Source organism: Canis lupus, chromosome 7 (assembly GCF_003254725.2).
Source record: "Canis lupus dingo isolate Sandy chromosome 7, ASM325472v2, whole genome shotgun sequence".
NCBI classification, from domain to species: Eukaryota; Metazoa; Chordata; class Mammalia; order Carnivora; family Canidae; genus Canis; species Canis lupus.
The window spans coordinates 37,780,145-37,800,852 of NC_064249.1; the positions used below are offsets into that span (position 1 = coordinate 37,780,145).

The 20,708-nt window shown below is 56.5% G+C and overlaps 1 protein-coding gene across 4 annotated transcripts in view; it reads right to left on the reverse strand.

Annotated features, from left to right (window-relative positions):
* The window catches only part of COQ8A (coenzyme Q8A), a 37,546-nt gene that overhangs the window by 15,258 nt on the left and 1,580 nt on the right, over window positions 1-20,708 (reverse strand). For 2 of the 4 annotated variants that reach the window (XM_049112452.1, XM_035718514.2), the window contains exons 2-4: window positions 4,518-4,702; window positions 1,285-1,674; window positions 954-1,020 (exon numbers count right to left, since the gene is read on the reverse strand). In XM_049112452.1, the coding sequence (XP_048968409.1) occupies window positions 954-1,020; window positions 1,285-1,674; window positions 4,518-4,694 (634 nt within the window). In that variant the 5' untranslated portion in view covers window positions 4,695-4,702. Of the gene's footprint in view, window positions 1-953; window positions 1,021-1,284; window positions 1,675-4,517; window positions 4,703-6,759; window positions 6,894-15,048; window positions 15,244-20,708 lie in introns of those variants that run through there. The other 2 variants (XM_049112453.1, XM_049112454.1) reach the window with 2 other exon arrangements.

A 20,708-nucleotide genomic window follows, 5' to 3' on the forward strand; every position in this document is an offset into this window, starting at 1 on the left:
AGATTCTTGAGCTGCTAAGGAGAAGCAGCTGCCAAATTTTAAGACCGTGATGATGGAACAAAAGCTTCAAGAAAGTTCCATCCAGTGAACGCAGTGGGCCCTGCATGCTAGGAAGACGGAGCATGACCATGCTCTCAGAGCCCACACAAGGCCAGGCTACCGGGCATCACAGAGCCAATTCCAAACAAGGAGCAGGACAGCATCTCCAGGAGAAGGGGTGGCTGAGGGCGGCGTGTGTGACGGCACACGGGAAGGGGACTCAGAAGCCAGCCTGAGCAAAGCACAAGGCGAGCAGGTCCCAGCTCAGACACACACGGTGACCTGCATCTTGCTCAGGATGCAAGCAACAGAAAGGACGACACAAGGTCATAAAAGCAGGTCCGAGTGCTATAAACCTTCGCTCTAAAATCATCTTCGACTCGGCACGGGCAGCCTGGACACAGTAGTACTTAAATCTCCATAGAAAAGGACACACCAAGCTCCCAGCCACAGACTTCTGGATGGCAGCTCAAGGCCAGAGCCCCCAGTGAGCACCCCACTGACACCCCGCAGGCCTGTGGGGGTCCAGCCAACGAGGCCCCGTGCTGCCAGTCAGGGACCAAAACCACCGTGGGAGCCCAGCTACCCCACGACGACTGTCCACTGGTTGCAGAGGGGCTCCGTGGCCGGGGTGGTGGCAAGAGGACAGGGCTGACATCACAGACAGCACACCCGAGTGTGGCCCAAGGAGCTCACGGCAGAGTGTCAGGCACACTCACCCCCAGGGGCCAGCGGAGGCAGAGTGGAGTCCAGTCCCATGCTCCTCCCCCAGAGCACAGGGTCAGAAGGGCAGCACAGGAGCCAGCGCCCCCCTACAGGACACCCTGGTCCCTACCCTCTCCCACCTCCACACAGGCCCCGCCAAGGGCATGCCAGGGCAGGTGCGGTGGCACAGGGACCCTCAGCCAGCTTACCTCCGAAGTTGGCCAGGCGCCCAATTCGTGTAACTGGCACCTTCCGTTCCCGAGCCCGCTCACTGAGCTAGAAGGAGTAAGGATAGAGACCTCACACCATCGGCGACCAGGCCCAGGACCGCCCTGCGGTCTCACACTGCCCCCCAGGAGCCCTCCCCACCCCCACAGGCAGCCGCACGGGCAGGCAGCACACTCCCCCAAGAGGGGGCCCCTGGATCCCTGAAAATGGCAGGCCATGGCATCCAGAGGGTGCCCAGGGAGGGCCTGACACCAGTGCCACGGCGAGCAGCAGCCACCCCAGCCCCGCTCCACAGGGCCCTCCGGGACGCACCATCTGCTTGTGGGGCTTGCTCTCGGGGCGAGCCTTGGCCTGCCGGGCCTTCTCAATGTCCTCCGTAGTGAGGCCCCCCACGGGGGACTGGTCCTGGTGGAAGAACCTTCGAGGAAGGCCCGGGACAGAAAGGGGGGCTCTGGGGTCTCCAAAGAGCCTCCTGGTGACTGTGCCCAGAGGGGAGGCGGCCTGGCCTGGGAGCCCAGCTTCCCTGAAGGGTCCACTAGCGACATAGGCAGGAGCCGGGCCTTCACTTCCGGTGTGATCACCCCGGTCAGGGGAGGTGGCTGCAGAGAAATCTGGGGGGGCCCCCGGGGTCTGAGGCCCAGAGAACTCCACTTCCACGTCATCGAGGCTCTCAGCATAAGACTCTGGGCGCCGATCCTGACCCTATGATGGAAAAAAAGCCAGCGTGAGAGGAGCAAGACCTGGCCCAGGGTTCCTCCTTGTGTGCACCCCACTCTGCACAGAACGACACACACTCCGCAGGGTAAGTGGCCCTCAGCCAGTCCCAGAGGTGAGCACCTTCCTGACCCCAACCTAGGAGAGCCAGGTGAGGCCCTGCTTCTGACAGGCTCCGCTCTGGTCCCAGGGAGGCCAGGAGGTCGCTGAGCACCTGCTGGGTGCCTCTCCAGGCCCAGGTGAATGACCACCACGCTCCAGGCAGCAAGCTCATCATCTGTAAATTGGGGCTCAGGAGGGGCCTCGAGGTCCCAGCAAGCGAGCCAGGCCAGCAGAAGGGGGAGGCAGGGCTCAGAGAAGTAAAAGGTTCACCAGACCAGCACACCAAGGGGATCCACCCACCACCCCAGGCCAGCACCTCACTGCAGATGCGGCTCCCTGGCCGTTCCCCTAAGAGGCTCTCAGCAGGGCTGGACCGCTGGCCCTGGGAGCTGGGGGTGCAGGGACAGGCCAGGAGGGAGGCACCACGCTTTCCCTCTAAGAGTCACATGGACCCAAACTGCAGGCCCGGTTCCTGTTTGAACCCTGAGTAACCCTGAGCCAGTTCCTCATCTAGAAATAGGGCTGCGCGTGGTCACGGAGCTGCGTGGGCCACAGACAGGGCTGGGGGGACGGCCTGGCTCCTGAGGGCCGGGCTGTGGCTGGCTGCCCCGGGCCGCAGGGATGGGCTCAGGGCACGGGGTCACACGGGGCACCTGGGGGCACCCCCCCGAGCCTGCTCGCTGCTGTCCTGCTACTCGCCCTCCGGAGGACCAAGAAAGCCTGACCGACACTCTCCCTTCATAAAGGGGACAGTGAAAAAAAAAAAAAAGGGGGGGGGGACAGTGAGGCTGGGAGAACCGAAGTCATCCAGTAAAGGCCTGGCAGCCGCAGCAGCAGAGCAGGAATCGCCAGTCCCACTGGCTGCCCTGTGACCCCCGACAGCACTTTGTTCTGCACATAAGGCGACCTGTACTTGGATTTGGCAGCTCTGGTCAGGTGCTGGGGAAGCACTGGAGCCAGGGAAGCCGGGAGAGGCCGGGGAGGCTCCCCAGCAGGGCCTCCTTCTACCCCAGGACTCCTACCATGGCCTCCTGGCCCGCAGGACCTCAGTGGCTCTGAATTCAGTGTCCACTCAATGAAGAGGTGACCAAAGCCCTTGAACATCCAGAGGGAGGGGCATTCTGGATTATGTGGCCCCCATCCCCTCAGAGAGAAAGATGCCCCAACGATCTAAGCGTTAGGGAAAGAGCAGCACACTGAGGCCCATCACCCCACTCAGTGCCTCCCTTGTGGTGGGACCTGCACTCCCTCCTCCCTCCGAGGGATCCTGCCAGAGATGCCCGGCCTGTCCTTGGGGCACAGAGAGGTCCCCAATAGGTCTCAGAAGGCCCCCCGCAGGCCTAGCATGCTCTTACTCCTGGTGTTTCACAGGCAAGACACCCACCAGGAAGGGGATGGCTCTGTACCAGGGAGGACACTGCCTGGGACAGCTTGGGGGTGGGGGCGAGGCCAGGAGACCCCAGATGGAAGGACTGCCCAGGGCTCAGGCCCTGTCGCTCAGTAGTCAGGGACCAGTTTCCCATCTGAGAAGGGGTGATGCCCAGGACAGCAGCTGGGCTCAGGTGTGGGGCGGGGGGAATCACGGGGTTGAGATTTCTGTAAGTTAAAAAGCAATTTTGTAGGGTGACAGAGACATGGTGTCATCACCAGACCCTTAGGGAGCAAGAGGGAGGGGCTGGGGATCCTAAAACCCCGACCAGAGGCCTGGGGGCTGCGACAGCCTCATAGCCTAGAGGAGCCTCGTGCAGAAGGCCATCAAGCACAGGACAGAAATAGAAGGAGGAGGCGAGGTACTGTCTGCAGCTCGTACCCTGTCTCCTTCCCACCTGCAGGGACTCCCAGGAACGGGGCAGGTGGCATGCATGGTGACACGGTGACACCTAGGCAGACAGCGCTCCCACGTGGCAAACCCTATTGACAGCCACCTCCTCACACTCATTCACGCTTACAAGCCTCTCGCTGGGCGGGAAAGGTAGGGGTTTCCCAGGCCTGGGTGCGGAACAGGGCAGGAAAGGTGAGAGGGAGGTGGGGCGGGAGATGAGGCTGCACCAGCGGTCCCCCCGGAAAGGAGCGGAGCCCGAGTCAGCGCCTGGAGACCCGCGGACGTGAAGCAGGGAAGCGTGGCCCTGGCTGTGGCGTGGCTGGCGTGGCGGGAAGGGCCTTGGACACTGGGGTCTGGGGACACTCGATGCTGCAGTGTGACATCCAGGGACATGTAAGCTCTCAGCCTATATGTTGCGCAGCTTCTGCCACTTTTGTACCAAAACCAACCCCACAAAAAAACTGCTAACATCTATCAGATACACAGGGAGAAGGTGCTCGGTCTCCCAAAGGAACTGCTTCAGTGAAGGAAGCACAGCTCCTTACAGCTGCCTCCCATAAGAACACAGGTGGACGTTGCTTTATTTGTGATTTTTTTCATTTCCAAAAATAAAAAGCCTTCTTGAGCATGTTCAGGAGAGGCCCAGGGATGGAACAGGGGCCAGGCAGCAATGAGGAGGGCAGGTGGAGGGGGCAGGATGGGCCTGGGCCAGCTGGTGCACAGCCTGTGTCCCCAGGCAGGTGAATTGGTCTGGGCCACCGGTTCCCGAGGGCTGTCCCGGCTCCGTGAGGTTTCCTGAACTACAACCTGAGTCATGCGGCCACAGCCCCATGGGGGACCCCGCCACACCTGGGACAGGACAGGACAGCAGGTCCCCCGAGCCAGCCCCTCCCACCGGCCTCCTCACCTGCACCTGCCCCAAGACCAGGCTGATCTGCTCCGCGGCCGAGGACTGCAGGGCCCTGGCGGCCAGAATGAGCTCCCCGCCGAGGCCGAGATGCTGCAGGTGGGTCTCCACAGCCACCTGGGTCAGCTTGGCAAGGCCTCTGACCAGCATGATGGCATCCCCCAGCATGGCAGCCATCCTCAGGGCTGGAAGAGAGAGGGCCAGTCAGGGTACGTCCCACGCTCACGCAGAGACCTGGGCAGAGGCAACAGGAGGTCTGGTCCTTCCACTGGCCCCCATCTGATCCAGGCTGAGAGGGCACAGCGAGGGCGGGTCAGGGCTCAAGGACGGTCCTGGGTGAGCCCCTCCCCTGCGCGGCCCAGGCTCTGAACAGAACCCAAGGCTCCATGGAGTCGGGGCTGGAGGCCCCCGCAGCAGGAGGGGACGGTGGGCACACAGACGTCTGCGGACTCAGCCTTCTCCTCATGCAAAGGAAGGGAAGCACCGGCTCTGAGGGAAACGCCGCCCCAGGAGGGCAGCCCCGCTCAGCCAGGGAGGCCTGCAGGGACCACTCTCCCTGAGCCCGGGAGGTACAGCTACTCATAGATACAAGAACTGCAGTGACGGCCAGAGAACCCCACGAAGGAACAGGAGCCTGCAGAGCTGAGATGACCCCCTGTCACCTGCTCTCACCGTCACCGTCACCAACAGCAGCCACCAGGCCGGGCACTCCACACTCTCCATCTCTTTCAATTCTTTATAAACAGCTTGGTGACACGGGTATCATTGTTCCTACTTCACACAGGAAAAAACCAAAGCCAGAGAGGTTAACTATCCTAAGTGGTGTCCTGAATGGTGGCCCTGGGGTCCAGCCCTGGGGTCCGACCCTGGCTCTCCTCTGCTCTGTGCTCATCACACCACGCTGACTACCCAAACGCGTGGCCCACCGGCTCCAAGCAGTGGAGGGCCAGGGCCCCGCTCAGACACAAACGGGCTGCTTACACTCTCATCAAAGCAAAGGACGTTCCTGGGAGGTGACCGTACCCTTGAAAGGGACAGAGGGCCAGCCGGGCCCACCTCCTGCTGTCATCTCACACCCTGGGCTCTGATCTGGGATCCCGTACTTTACGGCAATAAACAAGGGTGAGCCCCACAGACCAAATGTACAGGCCTGGCATGAGATCCATAATCAGAGCTCACACAGGGCTGCTGCCAGTGGTCAAACTGGCCAGCCCCCCAGCCCCACACAGATACGCTGGTCTCAGCACCCCTTGTCAAGTGGCGAGGCGCCCACCACAGCCCACAGACCCCAGTGAGAGAGGAGATTTCTGAAGGAGATATTAGGGACTTCCGAGGAGGGATGGAGGCCGGGCCCCAGCCACACTGTTCAGAAGGACCCTTTGCTGGTGGCCCCAGGGCATCCACCATACCGCACTGCCCCAAGGTCCCCCCAGTCCAATCCAGCTAACCAAGGCAGAAGCCTCCCACAGGCCACAGGCTCCAATAATTCCAAACCTCCCTTGTCTATTAATGGATACCACATCTCCCATAGAGCTTCCTAAGACCTATTTAATTCAGACTTTGTTTCCAAGCTGAAAATTAACTGTCTGAATCTCTCATCCAAGTTATGAGCATGAATGAAAGCATCACTGGAGCAGAGCTGAGAAGTGATGTGGGGCAAGTCCGCCCACTCAGTGCTGGCCTGACTGACCTGCCGCTCCAATCTGTGGACGTTCAATCCAGAAAGCCCACTTCTGGCCCCACGCTCGCTGCAGACGCAGGCCTGGGACCCACTGGAGTCCAGTCCTCAGTCCCCAGTCCTAGGCACATAGGGCCCAGCTGCTGAACAGGCCAGGGTTACAACTACTTCACAATGATGCATTAGAAAAATTCCTTAGGGGATCCCTGGGTGGCGCAGCGGTTTAGCACCTGCCTTCAGCTCAGGGCGGGATCCTTGAGTCCCGGGATGGAGTCCCAGGTCGGGCTCCCTGCATGGAGCCTGCCTCTCTCTCTGTGTGTCTCTCATGAATAAATAAATAAAATCTTAAAAAAAAAAAAAAAAAAGAAAAGAAAAATTCCTTTAAAAAATGCTACATAAATTGACCATATTTTTTGTTAATTCCTGCATCTGTGCGGTATGAGTAACTATGGTCTTTTCCAGTATTTTCCTAACTTTTTTAGTTCATATATACTACTTTCAAAGTGACGAGAAGAAAGTCATCTAAAAATAGCACACATTAAAAAGTAATTAGCTATGGTGCACCTTGGGGGTCAGTCAGTTCAGGTCCTGATCTCAGGGTCGTGGGATGAAGCCCCTCGATGGCCCCCACACTGAGCAGGGAGTCTCCTTGGGATTCTTTCTCTCCTCTCTCCCCGACTCAAATAAATAAATAAATCTTAAAAAGAAAAAAAAAAAACAACCTAATTAGTTATGCCTTTCTTCCTGTGCAAACAGTTGCATCCTGTCCCCAGCAATGTTGCAGTGGGGGACAAGTGCAACCCCAACCAGTGAGCACCAGAGAGGGGAGGAGGGGACTCCAGCCGGTGGCTCTACCAGGCAGGCCCTGTCCAGGCGGAAATCACATCACAGAGAAACCACCTCCCTGCTCGCTGTGGGGCAAAACCTGCTTTCCTCAAGTCAACAGATGCTACTAATCAATATACTGTCATTTGTGAGCAGATTCACACGCTGATGAGTCTTTCAAAACCATAGCGGGCCTGCCCGGGCTCTGACAAGTGCTATTTATCTAAGGAGCAGAGGCTGTACCCAAACCTCCCCCAGCTGCTCTGCTGGGTACAAAGTCAGCCGTTCACACCCTCATTGACGCCAGGTACTCGGTTGCTAAGGAGTGTCTACCTCCGGGGCAGCAGGAACAGCAACGGCTGCCAGAAGACAGTACCTTTCCAGAACATTTCTCACCTTCTGGTTTTCAAAAAGTGGGTCCCATGGATCTGAGGCATCCCAATGCGACTCAGAATTCAGCTACCCTGAAATTTTTCTGCAAAACCCCTGCAGGAATGCAAGATCCAGGCACTTGGCTACACCAAGAGGCGTTTTCATCATGATCTTAAAGAAATAAAAGCAAAAGCCCCCAAAAAACATTTTTAATACACCAATTAAAAACCTTAGCTGGGGGCTCCTGGGTAGCTCAGTCGGTTGACTGTCCGACTCTTGACTTTGGCTCAGGGTAGTGAGATTGGGCCCCGAGTCAGGTTCAGCGCTGAGCAGGGAGCCTGCTTGAGATTCTCCCTCTGTCCCTGCACCCTGCTCCTACTCACTCTCTCTAAAATAAATAGAACCTGGGATCCCTGGGTGGCGCAGCGGTTTGGCGCCTGCCTTTGGCCCAGGGCGCGATCCTGGAGACCCGGGATCGAATCCCACGTCGGGCTCCCGGTGCATGGAGCCTGCTTCTCCCTCTGCCTGTGTCTCTGCCTCTCTCTCTCTCTCTCTCTCTCTCTCTCTCTGTGACTATCATAAATAAATAAAAATTTAAAATAAATAAATAAATAAAATAAATAGAACCTTTAAATCAAACAAACAAGCAAAAAGTTTACCTGCACCAGGATTTCATCTACAAGTATTAGAGCCCACTGCTCGCTGAGCAGGTTTTCAGGCCTCGTCTAGAAGTAACAGAGCAACTGAGTGTCCGGCCCTCTGCCTACTTGGTAGGCGGGCCCCAGAATGCCTTGGCGAAGAGGGGACAGCCAGAAGTGCTCGGTAAGCCAACAGATAGATGTAGCAGTTGGGGGAGGCAGCACTCCCGTTTGGGGGTGCCCACTAGGGACAAGACAAAGGCATTCAGTCACCCACTGCACATGTTCACGAAGGTCCCCTCTTGGGGCTCTGGGCCGGTCCTGGCAGGCCCCAGGTGAACCTGCCCTTGGCCCCAGGGCACTCTCAGCCATGGTGCCATGCAGGCACTTCTATGATGAGACAGACACCAGGGAGAGGGCTGAGGCCAACTGAGGCTGACACACCAGGGTCAGGTGCAGAGGAGGCCGCTGACTGGCAGAAAAGATGGTCCTGGGAGCAGGACACAGGGTTCCAGCTGCCAGGGTTGCTAACGCTAAGTGCATCACTCACCAACACATCCCTCTCCAGCAGGAGGCGGCTTTGGGTGGCTCCCTTTTCTGGTCCTAACATGCTAAACTGTCATAAGGGATGTAAATAAAGATGTTATCTAGAGAGAGAGAGAACGGGAACAGACACGCTCACTGTCCCCAGGGGTAGAGAGGCTGAAAAACATAGTCCCCAAGCTCCAAGAATTCTCCTAATGACCCTTCACTCTCTGACCTTCCCCAAGATTCGGGACATGAGCTCACTCGTGCTACAGGATAGACCTGGGTGTTCAGACCCACACATTTGCAGGGAATTATCTGGGCCATGGGGACCTTCACATCTGGTCTCCAAAACGAAAGAACACCCACAAAGGGACACCTACCTGGCCAGAATAAGATGTATCAGCAGGAGAATGACTGTGTTCTCCTGAAAAGATCAAAGTAACAGGTAGCTCTGCAGCCAGAAAGCAATGCAAGGCAAGGCATCAAGCACCTGTCCACTCCCACTAGCAGGAATGCATCTTCGGGGAGAGTTCCCACACACATCCCAAGCACCCCCCACTTGAAGCCAGGACCCACCATCAATCACTCGTCTCTCCTCTCAAGGGGACAGCCAGAGACAGGGTGGGGATTTACCAAGCCAGGGTTAGATCCCCTCCATGGCTCTAAAGTGAGGCATAACAGTGCAGCCCCATCTGAACAAAGCCAACCGGAGCTAGGGTAGCTCTGTTTCCAACAGCACACAACCCCACTCTGGTCTCCTCCACACTGAGGGGCCCTGAAGCCTCAGGGTCGCTGGTAGAAGGACCCCAAAGGAAGCTGCACAGAAAGCTCTTTGTCTTGGGGAATGTGTGAAGCTTCATCCATCTGTCTGTCCCCTCCCATGGACACATCACCCCCCAGGGCACCCCCATGTCCCACCAGCATCAAGCTCCATGTATCCAAATGGCCATCACCACCCCCAGACCCCTCCTGGGCTCCCCATCCTGAGGAATTCGACCACCAACCACTTCTTTCCAATTGTCCCCTCACCTCCCCTGGCCCTGGCTCCTTGCTAACCCTGCTGCCCCTAGTCTCTGTTCCCCCTCCCAAACCACTCCCCAGCTTCTCGACCTCTCCGAGGTTCCTAAGGGGCTGAAAGAACTCTTGTGACCTGGCCACCCCACACTCCAATTTCTCTCCTTGTCCTCTCCATTCACTGTGTCCCAGTCAGGCCCACCCAACTCTCCTGCCAGCCTGGACACGGGATCACGCTTTCTTTCCCTTCACCACTCCCGGACCAAACATCACCTCTCCTGGGGCAGGTCATCCTTCCCCCAGGATGGCAGTGCCTGCTGTACCCCTGCCTGCATCACCATCTCCTCCCCCAGGGGCTACCGGCCAGAGCAGGGCAAGGACTACACCTGCCTCCCCGTGCTCTATCACCAGCACCCAGCTCCAGGCTCAACACAGAGCAGGCAGGTAATCAATAACCCTGAAACCGAATGAACTCAACGAGTCCCTTGAAGGCTGCCCTTTGTGGGACGGGCTCACGCCAGCTTGCAGCTTTCATGTAGATTCGGAATCAAAGGCCCCCAGGGGGCCTGGTGGAGGCAGGGACACCAGAGTCCCCAGGGGGCTTGGTACAGCACAAACTGCTGGGCCGGCCCTGGCTCTCAGGGGCCCAGAAACCTGCATGGCTCGCACGCTCCCCGGGGCTGCTGCTCGTGCTGGAGGACCGTTCTGGAGGACCAGGCGGACAGGAGCAGAGGTGGCCCAGGCGAGACCAGGTGGCAGAGATCCTTCCCAAGTTTCTTCCACTGCCCCTCCCCCCAACCTGGCTTCTGGGTCCATGGAAACCCCGGCCTGCCCTTCCTTCTGTTACTGCCTCAAGAAGCTGGACAAGAAATGAATGAGCTTAAAGACAGGAGCCTCGGACTGTCACTCCCCACAGGGCCCAGACTGTCCTCTTCGGGAGGCCCCAGGGCGGGGCTGCCTGTGACCTTCTGCCCCCTCCTCGGCAAGAACAAGCCTTACTTTGGGCTGGAACCTTCTCAATTTTCAGCCTGTGTGGGCCCTGAAAAGTTCCTTTACGTGCTTGAAAGTTTTTTTCCTCCACTCTAAGTAAATGAAAACAGCAGGTGACTCAGGGGACCGAGGAATGTGCAAGCCAGGGAGAGACTCAAACTTTGAGACCCAAATCCAGGACCATCTGCAGCTGTGCCCTTGGCCTCAGCCTTCAAAGTCACACCCAGGGCCCAGCACTGGCCTCCAGCAGGGACTCCAGGCTCTGGGCTCCGGCCAGTGAGGGTCACCCAGGCTCTCACCAGCAGCTTCAGAGACAGCCTCCTGGGCTGGTGACCAAATACATGAAGAAAGACCAGGGAAGAGACAGAGACAAACAGCCCCCAACATCTGCCAGCTGCAGCTGGGCCTGGAGGGTCACCTCTCCACGGGAGTACAGGCCATCGGGGCCACGTCACCCCGGGAGCCCCCGCACCTGCAGCAGCAGAGCCAGACACAGAGAGGAAAGGGGACTCAGGGCATCTCCTAGGCAGAGGAGCTCCTGTTCCCTCGGGAGAGGCTTCCTGGCCCGAGGGCTGCTTCTCGGAGCTGGTGAGAAGTGCACACTCATGAGCAAGCCGGGCAGCAGGCACTCTGACACTCCACTCCAGGGCATTTCGCCAGGTCCCCAAGTGTTTCCATTCTGCAAGGAGCAGAAGACAGGCCCGGGGTGCTAGCCACAGTGGAGGTCCTCACTGAGACTTCACCATCCACCAGGCTGTGAGCTGCGTGTTCTCTGCATTCTCCCTCCATCGTTCTCATAAGCTAGGTGCTATTTTCATGTCCGTGTTTGAGATGAAGGCACTAAAGTACAGAGAGATTCCAAAACTTGGCCAAAGTCACACAGCTTATGAGAACTGGAGCCAGGAAGAGCTTGAGTCTATGGGCTCAGACACTAGGCAACCACTTAACAGGGAAAGCAGAGAAAACCAAGCTGAAGGGTGTCCGAGTATCTCAGGCTAGAAGCCTCCACTCCTGGCCACTAGGAGATCAGGATGGTCTGGGTTTCCTGGTATGTTGCCCCAGGTGGGCACCAGGCTGGGGGGTGGGTGCTCAAAGAAGCAGGAGAGGCTCCCTCACCCCAAGGATGCCCAGGGCTCTGGAGCACAGGGGGTCCTGAGCAGCCCCTCCTCCTTCTGGTGAGCAAAGGAGGCCCTAAATGCCCACCTGCCAAGTACAGGGTCCTGACAGCAACATCATCATCTGACTAAAATCTCATCAAAGTTTTCTGCTTAAAACATGAAAACAGGGGCACCTGGGTGGCTCAGTGGTTGAGTGTCTGTCTTCGGCTCAGGGTGTGATCCCAGGATCCTGGGATCGAGTCCCACATCAGGCTTCCCGCTGGGAGCCCACTTCTCCCTCTGCCTATGTCTCTGCCTCTCTGTGTCTCTCATGAATAAAAAAAATAAATCTTAAAAAAAAAAAATGAAAACAGGGACACCTGGGTGGCTCAGTGGTTAGGCATCTGCCTTCAGCTCAGGGCATGATCCCGGCTCCTGGGATTGAGTCCCGCATTGGACTCCCTGCAAGGAGCTTGCTTCTCCCTCTGCCTGTCTCTGCCTCACTCTGTCTCTCTCAAGAATAAATAAATAAAATCTTTAAAAAAGAAAAAACATGAAAACAGTGCTTGTCTCAGGAACTGAGACTGATGAAGCTTCAAGATTCTCTGGAGCCCGGCGCCCCAGGGTTCAAATCCTGACTCTGCTGTAGAAGTGTCTGTGCCTCAGTTTCCCCATCTGTTCCCAACAGAAGTAGGTTAGACAATCCATACAGTGGCACTTAGGGCCCCAAGGACTGGCACACAGTAGGCATTCATCACCTAGCAGACATTCTGGAATGAGGCTCAGCCCGGGGAGACCAGAGGGCACATGAATGACAGCAGTTTGGACAATCTTACTTATTTATATCCAGGCACTCAGGCGGGTACAGTATCTATCACGTCTGACTCAGGGAGGGCCATCTCGCCCTCTCCAGGCACCAGCGTGGTTTGTCTATGCTGTGGTGCCAGAGCCCACGTGGAGGCTAGAAATAAATACCCACTGGTGATCCTTACCATGGTCAATGCCACTCCCAGAGGAGAAAATGGGAAGCTTTCGTTGGTATTTTATGGGAGGAACAGTACGGGGGCAGGGGGCAGGTTGGGGGAGCTCTCTGATCCCCATGACCTTTCTGTCTGCACATCATGGCACACTCTGCCACCAGCATAATCTTCCCGCAGCCCACTTCATCATGCTAAGCCCCTACTCCAATGGCTCCTAGCTGTCTAAAGGATAAACAGGACCTGCCCAAGCTCCTGAGCCTGAGGCTGTGGGCATCACAGTCAGGACCCGGCCTCCCGGCCAGCCTCCACTCACACCTGTGCCGAGGGAACAACGCTCCAACCCCTTGGCTCCTGCACATGGAAAACACGCCTCCACCAGCCATGCAGATGGAGACCCCTGTGTGTGTGCCACCAGCCTCGGGGCCTGGGGATCAGCTCTGCCCTGACTGGCCAGTTGCTCCAGGCCTGTTCCTGAACCACCCCATAACCTGTCTCTCGCCTAGAAATCACAGCATCAGTTGTCAGAACATCCGATCTAAGCAGGAGAGGTGGAAGAGCCCTGAAATGTATGAACACACCACATCTACTCGAGGACGCATATTTCCAGATGGGCCCCAACCTGACCCTGTGCTCTCAGGCGTCTTCCCATCACTGCCCTCACCTCCCAGGCCAGCCAGATCCTGTCCTGCTCTGTATGCTATGTCCCCGGTGCACACATGCCTTTTCTCTCCAGCTCAACTCCTAGGCCCTCTTGGAGGTCTCCAAGGCTGACCCCACCCACCTTGACACCCAGACTGATCGTGACCACACGAACGACAAGTGTCACTGCACTGTCACTCAGGAAGGGGGACAGGACCCTGGGTGGCAACCCTGGAGCTGTGGTCGAGGGGTTTCCTTTACAGTGAAATCAGGTATCTAAAGGGTTGTGTTTAAATGTGGCAGATTGAGCAGGGACTTCACAGACATGTCCGCACTCTGAGCCCTGCCATGTATGACTATGTCACCTTCCGTGGCAAAGGAGGCTTTGTACATGGGATTCAGTTAAAGATCCTTAAGATGGGTGGATTGTCAGGATGGGCCCAATTAATCACACGGTCCTTATGGGAGGGAGGCAGGCAGGTCCGAGCCAGCAGGAGGTGTGACAGCAGAGCCTGGGGTGCAGGTGTGAAAAAGGCTGGCCCCCGGAGGCTGGGAAAGCCAGGGCCACTTCTGCCCTTGAGCCTCCAGAAAGGACTGGCCCTGCTGACACCCATCTTGGGTTTCTGACCTCCAGACCATAGAATAATAAATCTGCAGTGTTTTAAACCACTGGGTTTGTGGTCCTTTGTCAGAGCAGCCATAGGAAACTTGAATACAGGGGCTATTTTTAAATAGCAAATCGCTGGGTTGGAAAGAGGGCTGGGCTGTATTCTAGACTACTTTCCCAATCATTCTTCTAAAATAATTGGTGTGGTCACCCCACAAGCAGCACTGAGTGCCGACCAAGTGCCAGATTCTGGACTACCCACAGCCAGCTCAAAACACACCCCCGTTCCCAATGAGATTCCTGCCAGCTTTCAGGATCAATGCACCCAAGCTTCCTGAGGCTCAGGTCCACATCCAAACCATTGCTGATGATCTGCTACATGCCAAGCACTGTGCAAGGCCTGCAGGGGCCGCTAAGTCCAAGGAAGAGCTCCCCACTGTCAAAATGCTTTTCATCAGCTTTTACCCTCTTAATCTTTCAAGACACCTCCACCTCACATCTACTTTTCCAGTGAAACAGTATTAGTAATGAGTGGCTACCACTTCAGGTCCCCTGTGTGCCTGTCCCTTACACCACTCCTTGCCCTACCGAAACAGGTGTGCTCCCCATCTGCGAGGGAGTGAAAGCTCAGAAAGGGGGAGAAATGTCCTGAGAGGCCCAGAAATGCCAGGTGCCGGCCCTTGTACCGTGGCCTGGCTCCAGGCTCCAGTCCTCCCCTTGCTGCCCAGGGCGCTAAAGGAAAACCAGGTAAGAAATCTGCCCCCACATCAGTAAGTCACCATTTTAAACCCAGTCTTCTGGAGACACAGCAAGGTTCATGCCCTGAAAAGCATATCCACCCGGTTGCAAAAATCATGAGTTGCAGAAATCTTGGAACTGGCAGGACTCTCAAAGGCCATCTGGCCAGACTGCCCCTTCTGGAAAACTCCCCAGTTACCTGAACTAAGAGTGTTGGCTTCCTAGCCGCCAGGGTCTGAGCCTCATACTGGTCTCAGACATAAATGGCAGAGAGAGGCAGGAGCCCCACACTGAGGGCCACCTCGGGGTATGCAGGAGCCAGAAGGAGACGCTGGGTATGTGGCCCTCAAGACTGCCACAAGGACACCCAGGACCAGACTTTGTCAACTGCCCCTCTAACACCACACACAGCCCAGACCCCTTACCACACGGTGAGCCTCTGGAGAATGGCCTCTCTTAGGCACGTGGGTGGCTCAGTGGTTGAGCGTCTGCCTTGGGCTCAGGTTGTGATCCCAGGGTCCTGGGATGGAGTCCCACATCAGGCTCCCCACAGGGCACCTGCTTCTCCCTCTGCCTGTGTCTCTGCCTCTCTCTCTGTGTCTCTCATGAATAAATAAACAAACCTTTAAAAGAAAAAAAAAAAAAAGAAGGGCCTCTGCGACCTGGTTCTCTACTCCCCACAGGTGCCCACTCCACAACTCATCCACCCCCAGAGCCGAATACCCATCTGCACCTGGGGTACTCCCTAACTTCTGGAGCCCCAACATCTAGAACCCAGAACCAGGGGGTCCTGTCCACACACAGCTATCACCATGGTGGCAGCAGTATCCCCTGTGCTAACGGGGGGGGGGGGGGGGGGGGGGGGGCAGAGACGAGGCCACAGGTGGTGTGCACAGGGGCCCCAGGTGGGATGGCGCTTCTAGTACTGCCCATTGTGCCCACTCCTTGCTGACAAAAAATCGAGAGGGGAAAAGAGGGCAAACCAGCAGGCCTGGCCCAGCAGCGGTGAAGTCCACTCAGGCCCAACCATGCGCGGGGCCCAGCCCTACACTTTACCAACTGCTGGCAGTGAACGAGTGCAGGAGCCAGGGCCAGAGATCTCTCCTTGACCTCAGAGAGGCGGGAGATGTCTGCTCCGACTCCGGCTCCCACAGCTCACAGGGCAATCCATCCTCACCTCCACCCTCCTCCCAGCCAGGACCAGTGCCAAAGACAGAATGTGCCAGGAGGGAGGAGGTACTGCCGGGCCTGACCCCAGGCTCTGGCCCTCACCTGAGGAGTTGTGTGTCAACAGTCCCCATGACAGCAGGACATTGCCACTGGGCCCCTAGTTCTCAGACCTGGGCAGCTGGGGACGGTGGACGGGGGAGGACAGACGGTGAGGCCCCCGGGACACCCACCACATGTGACCTCGGTACTTGGTCTCCTTGGGCCTGCACTGCCTCGTTTCCTCCTTTACAGAACGGGGTGGCTGCCCGTGATGGTGTCCAAATTGCAGACTAGCACCCCTTTATCCCCAGAGTGCAGAAGGCTGATCCGGGAGCATGGCCAGGGCTGTCCAGACCCAGGGAGACCTACGCTCTGAAGAACCAAGCGCTGGCCCAGCCAGGCATCGGGGACACCAAGTGTGAAGAGGTGGACCCTGCTCCTCCCAGGGGTATGTCTCGGGGCACAAGCCCTGGGCAACCCACCTCCCTGCCTCTCCACCATACTCACACACCATGCACTCACGTATTTATACCACACTCACACGCCCACAGTCACAAATATGCACACACACCCACTTGTGCACTCACACTCACACACACTTACATACCTGCACACTCGTACGTTTGTATTCACACATGCATACCCACCAACACACACTTGTGCGCTCACACTCCGGCACACTTACACACTCATACACCCATGCAGGCTTGTGCACTCACACTCACACCTCATGTACTCATACTTATGCACTCAAACATCCTCACACTCGTGCACTCACACTCCACGTGATCCACTCACACACTAACATACACACACACATTCACTCACCCACTGGGAACAAGCAGGGCCCCAGTGGCGGGCAGGGGCAGGGCCTGATGGGCAGGAGGGCACAGCAGGACGCCCTCTCCTGACTCCCGGGGCCCAGCTCCTCCTCCATCCTCCACTAGGACTCTCCCCACGCAGCTGTGCTTTTGCCTTCACTCTCTCCTCCCACAAAAACTTACCCCCTCACGTCTACAAACCCTCTCCCTCAGCCTTCGTGTACCAAATACAAAGATCCCCCCACTAGCTGCCCCTCCCGTGCCCTCCTGTCTGTCACACTGTGGACCCCAAGCCCTTCCCTGATATGGCCCAGCCCACAGCTCAGGGCACCTGACCCATCCAGTATCACTCCCCTCTGGGTTTCCCACCAGCCCCACTCTCTCCCCTAAAGCCCTTCCTTGGCTCCCATGATTCATTTTCTCATCCCGGTCCAGTGCCACTATCTACATCAGTCCCTCCTCCTCCACCTCCTGCCCAGGCCAGGGAGGCCCTGGGCCCAGTCCTGACCCCCATGCTCCCTGCCGACTGCCCCCGTTCCCTGGGCTGTCCCGGGTCTGTGCATCTCTGCTCTCAGCCCAGGCAGGCCATCTCTGCCAGGGAGCTAGTTCTAGAACCAACCCAATCACACACACACACACACCATGTAACCCCTCCAAGCCCCACAGACACTGATGACAGAACACAGGGGAAAGTGGTGCTGATGAAATCGTTCTACACCTCGACTGTGGTAATGGTTATGTGACATTATGCATTTGTGAGATTTATTTAATTTATTTATTTATTTATCTGAGAGAGAGAGCGCATGAGCAGGGGGAGGGCACAGGGAGATGGACTCCTCACACAGACATCACTCTGAGCACAGAGCCCGAGGTGGGGCTCAGTCCCAGACCCCAAGATCATGACCTGAGCCAAAATCCAGAGCTGGCTGCCCAACCATCTAAGCCCCCCCAGGCGCCTTGTGACCACGTGCATTTCTCAAATGGCACAACCACCCACTAGAAAGGGGGGATCTACTGCACGCAAATTATATCTTTATAAAAAGAGGCAGTTGAGGGGGCACCTGCCTTTGGCTCAGGTCATGATCTCAGGGTCCTGGGATCGAGCTCCACATCGGGGTCCCTATTCAGCAGGGAACCTGCTTCTCCTGCCCCCGCCTGCTGCTCCCCTGCCTGTGCTCACCTGCTCACTCTCTGTTGAGTAAATAAATAAAACATTAAAAAAAAACACAAAACCAAAAAAAGAGGAGGTGAATCCCACAGGTACCTCAACCCCCTCCTGTCTGGAACATCACCACCTCCCCCCAAACCAGCTCCTCCTCCTCCTGCACCCTCGGTTTTCTGCAGTAACACCACCATCCACTCCAAATAGATCCTCCCCACAACTAGAAACCTCAGCCTTCAGTGGCCAACCAGCCACTTAACCTGGACACTCTACCTGCACAGATTTATATTCTCTCGAATCTGCGCCTTGCATTCTACAATGCTCCCAGCCCGGCCCCCACCACCAGGGACTCAGGCCACCCTCACTTCTCACAACACCTCACTGGGCCCCCTGCCTGTCCACCCTGACCTGCCATCCGACTGCTCTGCAAATGCCAGCCCACCCTGGCACCCCCCCCCACAGCAACGTCCCCTGGCGGCCAGACCTTTGACCCCTCTGGGTCCCAGCCTCTAAGCATTTCTCTCTCTGGGGCACACGCATATGGCCCTTGGGCCCCAGCACCTGGGCCTCCTGCCATAGAAAGAAAGCACTTTCTCCACCTTTGTCCACCAGATCCAGCTTGCGCTTCGCCCTGGGTCCCCACGGCAGAGGCCTGGTACCGCCCTGTGGGTCTTGCACAGTCGGCCACAGACCGTGCCACATTGGGGCAGGGAGCTCACGCTCACTCGCCGCTGTCTCTCACTCTATCTCTCTGTCTCTCCCTGGGGGCTCTCTAGGCTGCAGTTGCACTCTTGAGCAGTGAGTGCTCAGCAACCCTCTGAGGCCTCAACAAAATGTCAGGAGTGCAATGCCAAGCCTTCCTGGCCCCCAGGCCACTGCTGAGACAAAATGCGTGGAAGCACTGCTCTACCTGACACAAATTCACCCAAACTCACCCAAACTGTAAGGGCGGGGCACATGAGCTGCTTCAATAGGGAGCGAGAGGGCTTGCCCCAACTGCTCTCCCACCCGCCCTGACCGCCCTGCACTCACCCGCCACCCACCACAGTGCCCCTGCTCAGGGAGCCAAGTGACACTACCCAGAGTGGTCCTCGGACTGCTAACATCCCCCATGCAAAAACGGAGTGAGTGCCTAGAAACTTCCATGGCAATTAAGCATCTCCATTTACTGTGCTTTGTGAACACACTGCTCTACAACAAACTCGGTCTTTTGTCACTGGGACTCTGGGAAGCACCCTGACCCTCCAAACTCCTGCCTCTTCCTGACGAAATCCTGCTCATCCGCAGAGCTCCCCGCCAACACTGCTCCTCCAAGAATCCTTCACAGTTTCCACCCAGAGCCCCCTGTCCAAACCACACTGAGGGCGTTGAGATGGGATCTGCACCCGCCCCCCTCACTACAAGCTCCCCGAGTTTGGAGACGAAAGTACTGTCCACTTCAATATTCCCAACACCACACCTGAGGCAGTCGATCCATCAATAACTGCTCAGCAAGGAGTAAAAACCGTATCTGCCTGTGAATCCAGAGTGGCTTTCCCTAGGGGACAGGATGCGGAGGGGCACTGACCCGCAGGGCACACAGGAACCAAACGTAGCCCTGCTCCCCTTGCCCAGATGGGACAGGAGGATATTAAACAAAAACCAAAACTGCCACAAGTCTAAGGCTCTTGGGACAAGAATGCAGTCACTATTCTAGAACACCCTGAAACGTCTATCTGAGCGAAAAACATTCAGCTCTACTGCGAATCTTCTCTACATGCACACACTGAAAATGAATCACTCACTCCCAAATATGAAGAATAAAAAAGGACATTTTCAGGGTCATTTCCGACTTTAAATCCCCCGTGGGCCCCTGACCTCAAAACAAACAGTCAGGGGCTTAAGAGCCTGCAACTCACAAGGGACAACGTGCTTGTGGATGGACCAGTGGGCACCCACTCGGGTTTGCAAAGTGTAGGGAGAAGCAGCCTCTCATGTCCTGCGGATGTGTCGTTTCCAGGATCCTGGCCCTGCCTGCGGATCCCCAGACCTCTCCTGCCCCACAGGCGCCACTGGAAGAAGCAGGTCCTTGTGCTCCCCATGCCACTCTCTCCCTTCTGCTGGTTCCAAGTCCAGGACTGGCCGTTATTCGGCAGGAATGCACGGACTATTTCCAGATGCCACTGTCAGATCAAGACAACTCTCTATCTAAATATTCCTGTCTAATTTTGCACACAGCTCTTGTTTCAACTGACAAAGATAATGACTCAGTGTCCATGGCTCTTGGTGGAAAATTATCCTGCCAAGTTTGGACTTCTCTAAGCTTCGTTTTGAGAAAGAAGAAGTGACCTCTCTGTCCAGATCCTTTTCTACTGGCAACCAAGGGCACCCAAAAGGCCGCCTAACTAAACCAAGGAATGTCACAGGAAAATCCTGATACACATCCACAGGAGTCAATTAACAAGACAGAAATCGTGGGAGATCGGGGCTTGGGATATTTTTCCTTGCCCTAGGCAATAATCACTGTTTTTCAGCTTTTCTGCATCCCATCGATTTGGTACTTTGAACTTTGGGACATAAATTTTGAACTTTTGGACTGAATGCAAAATCTAGACTTAAAAATAAAGCCTCTTTCTCTGCATCTTTGTCACTGACATTTCAATCACCCATAAAGGAACTGTACAAGTGATACATGTGCCTCTCATGAGGGGCACACAGCTCATGTCAGCATCCCCACACAGACGCTTGAAATGCAGCCACTTACTCTCTGCACACACAGGGCTGGTCCCCTCCCACATCATAAGACACAAGAAGATGACCAAAGCATCACCTTGAAGAGCCACTTGTGGATAATGGAGTTGACCTTTCTGCCAAGATACAGAAGCCTGAAACTTGTTTAGTCACTATTTTAAAA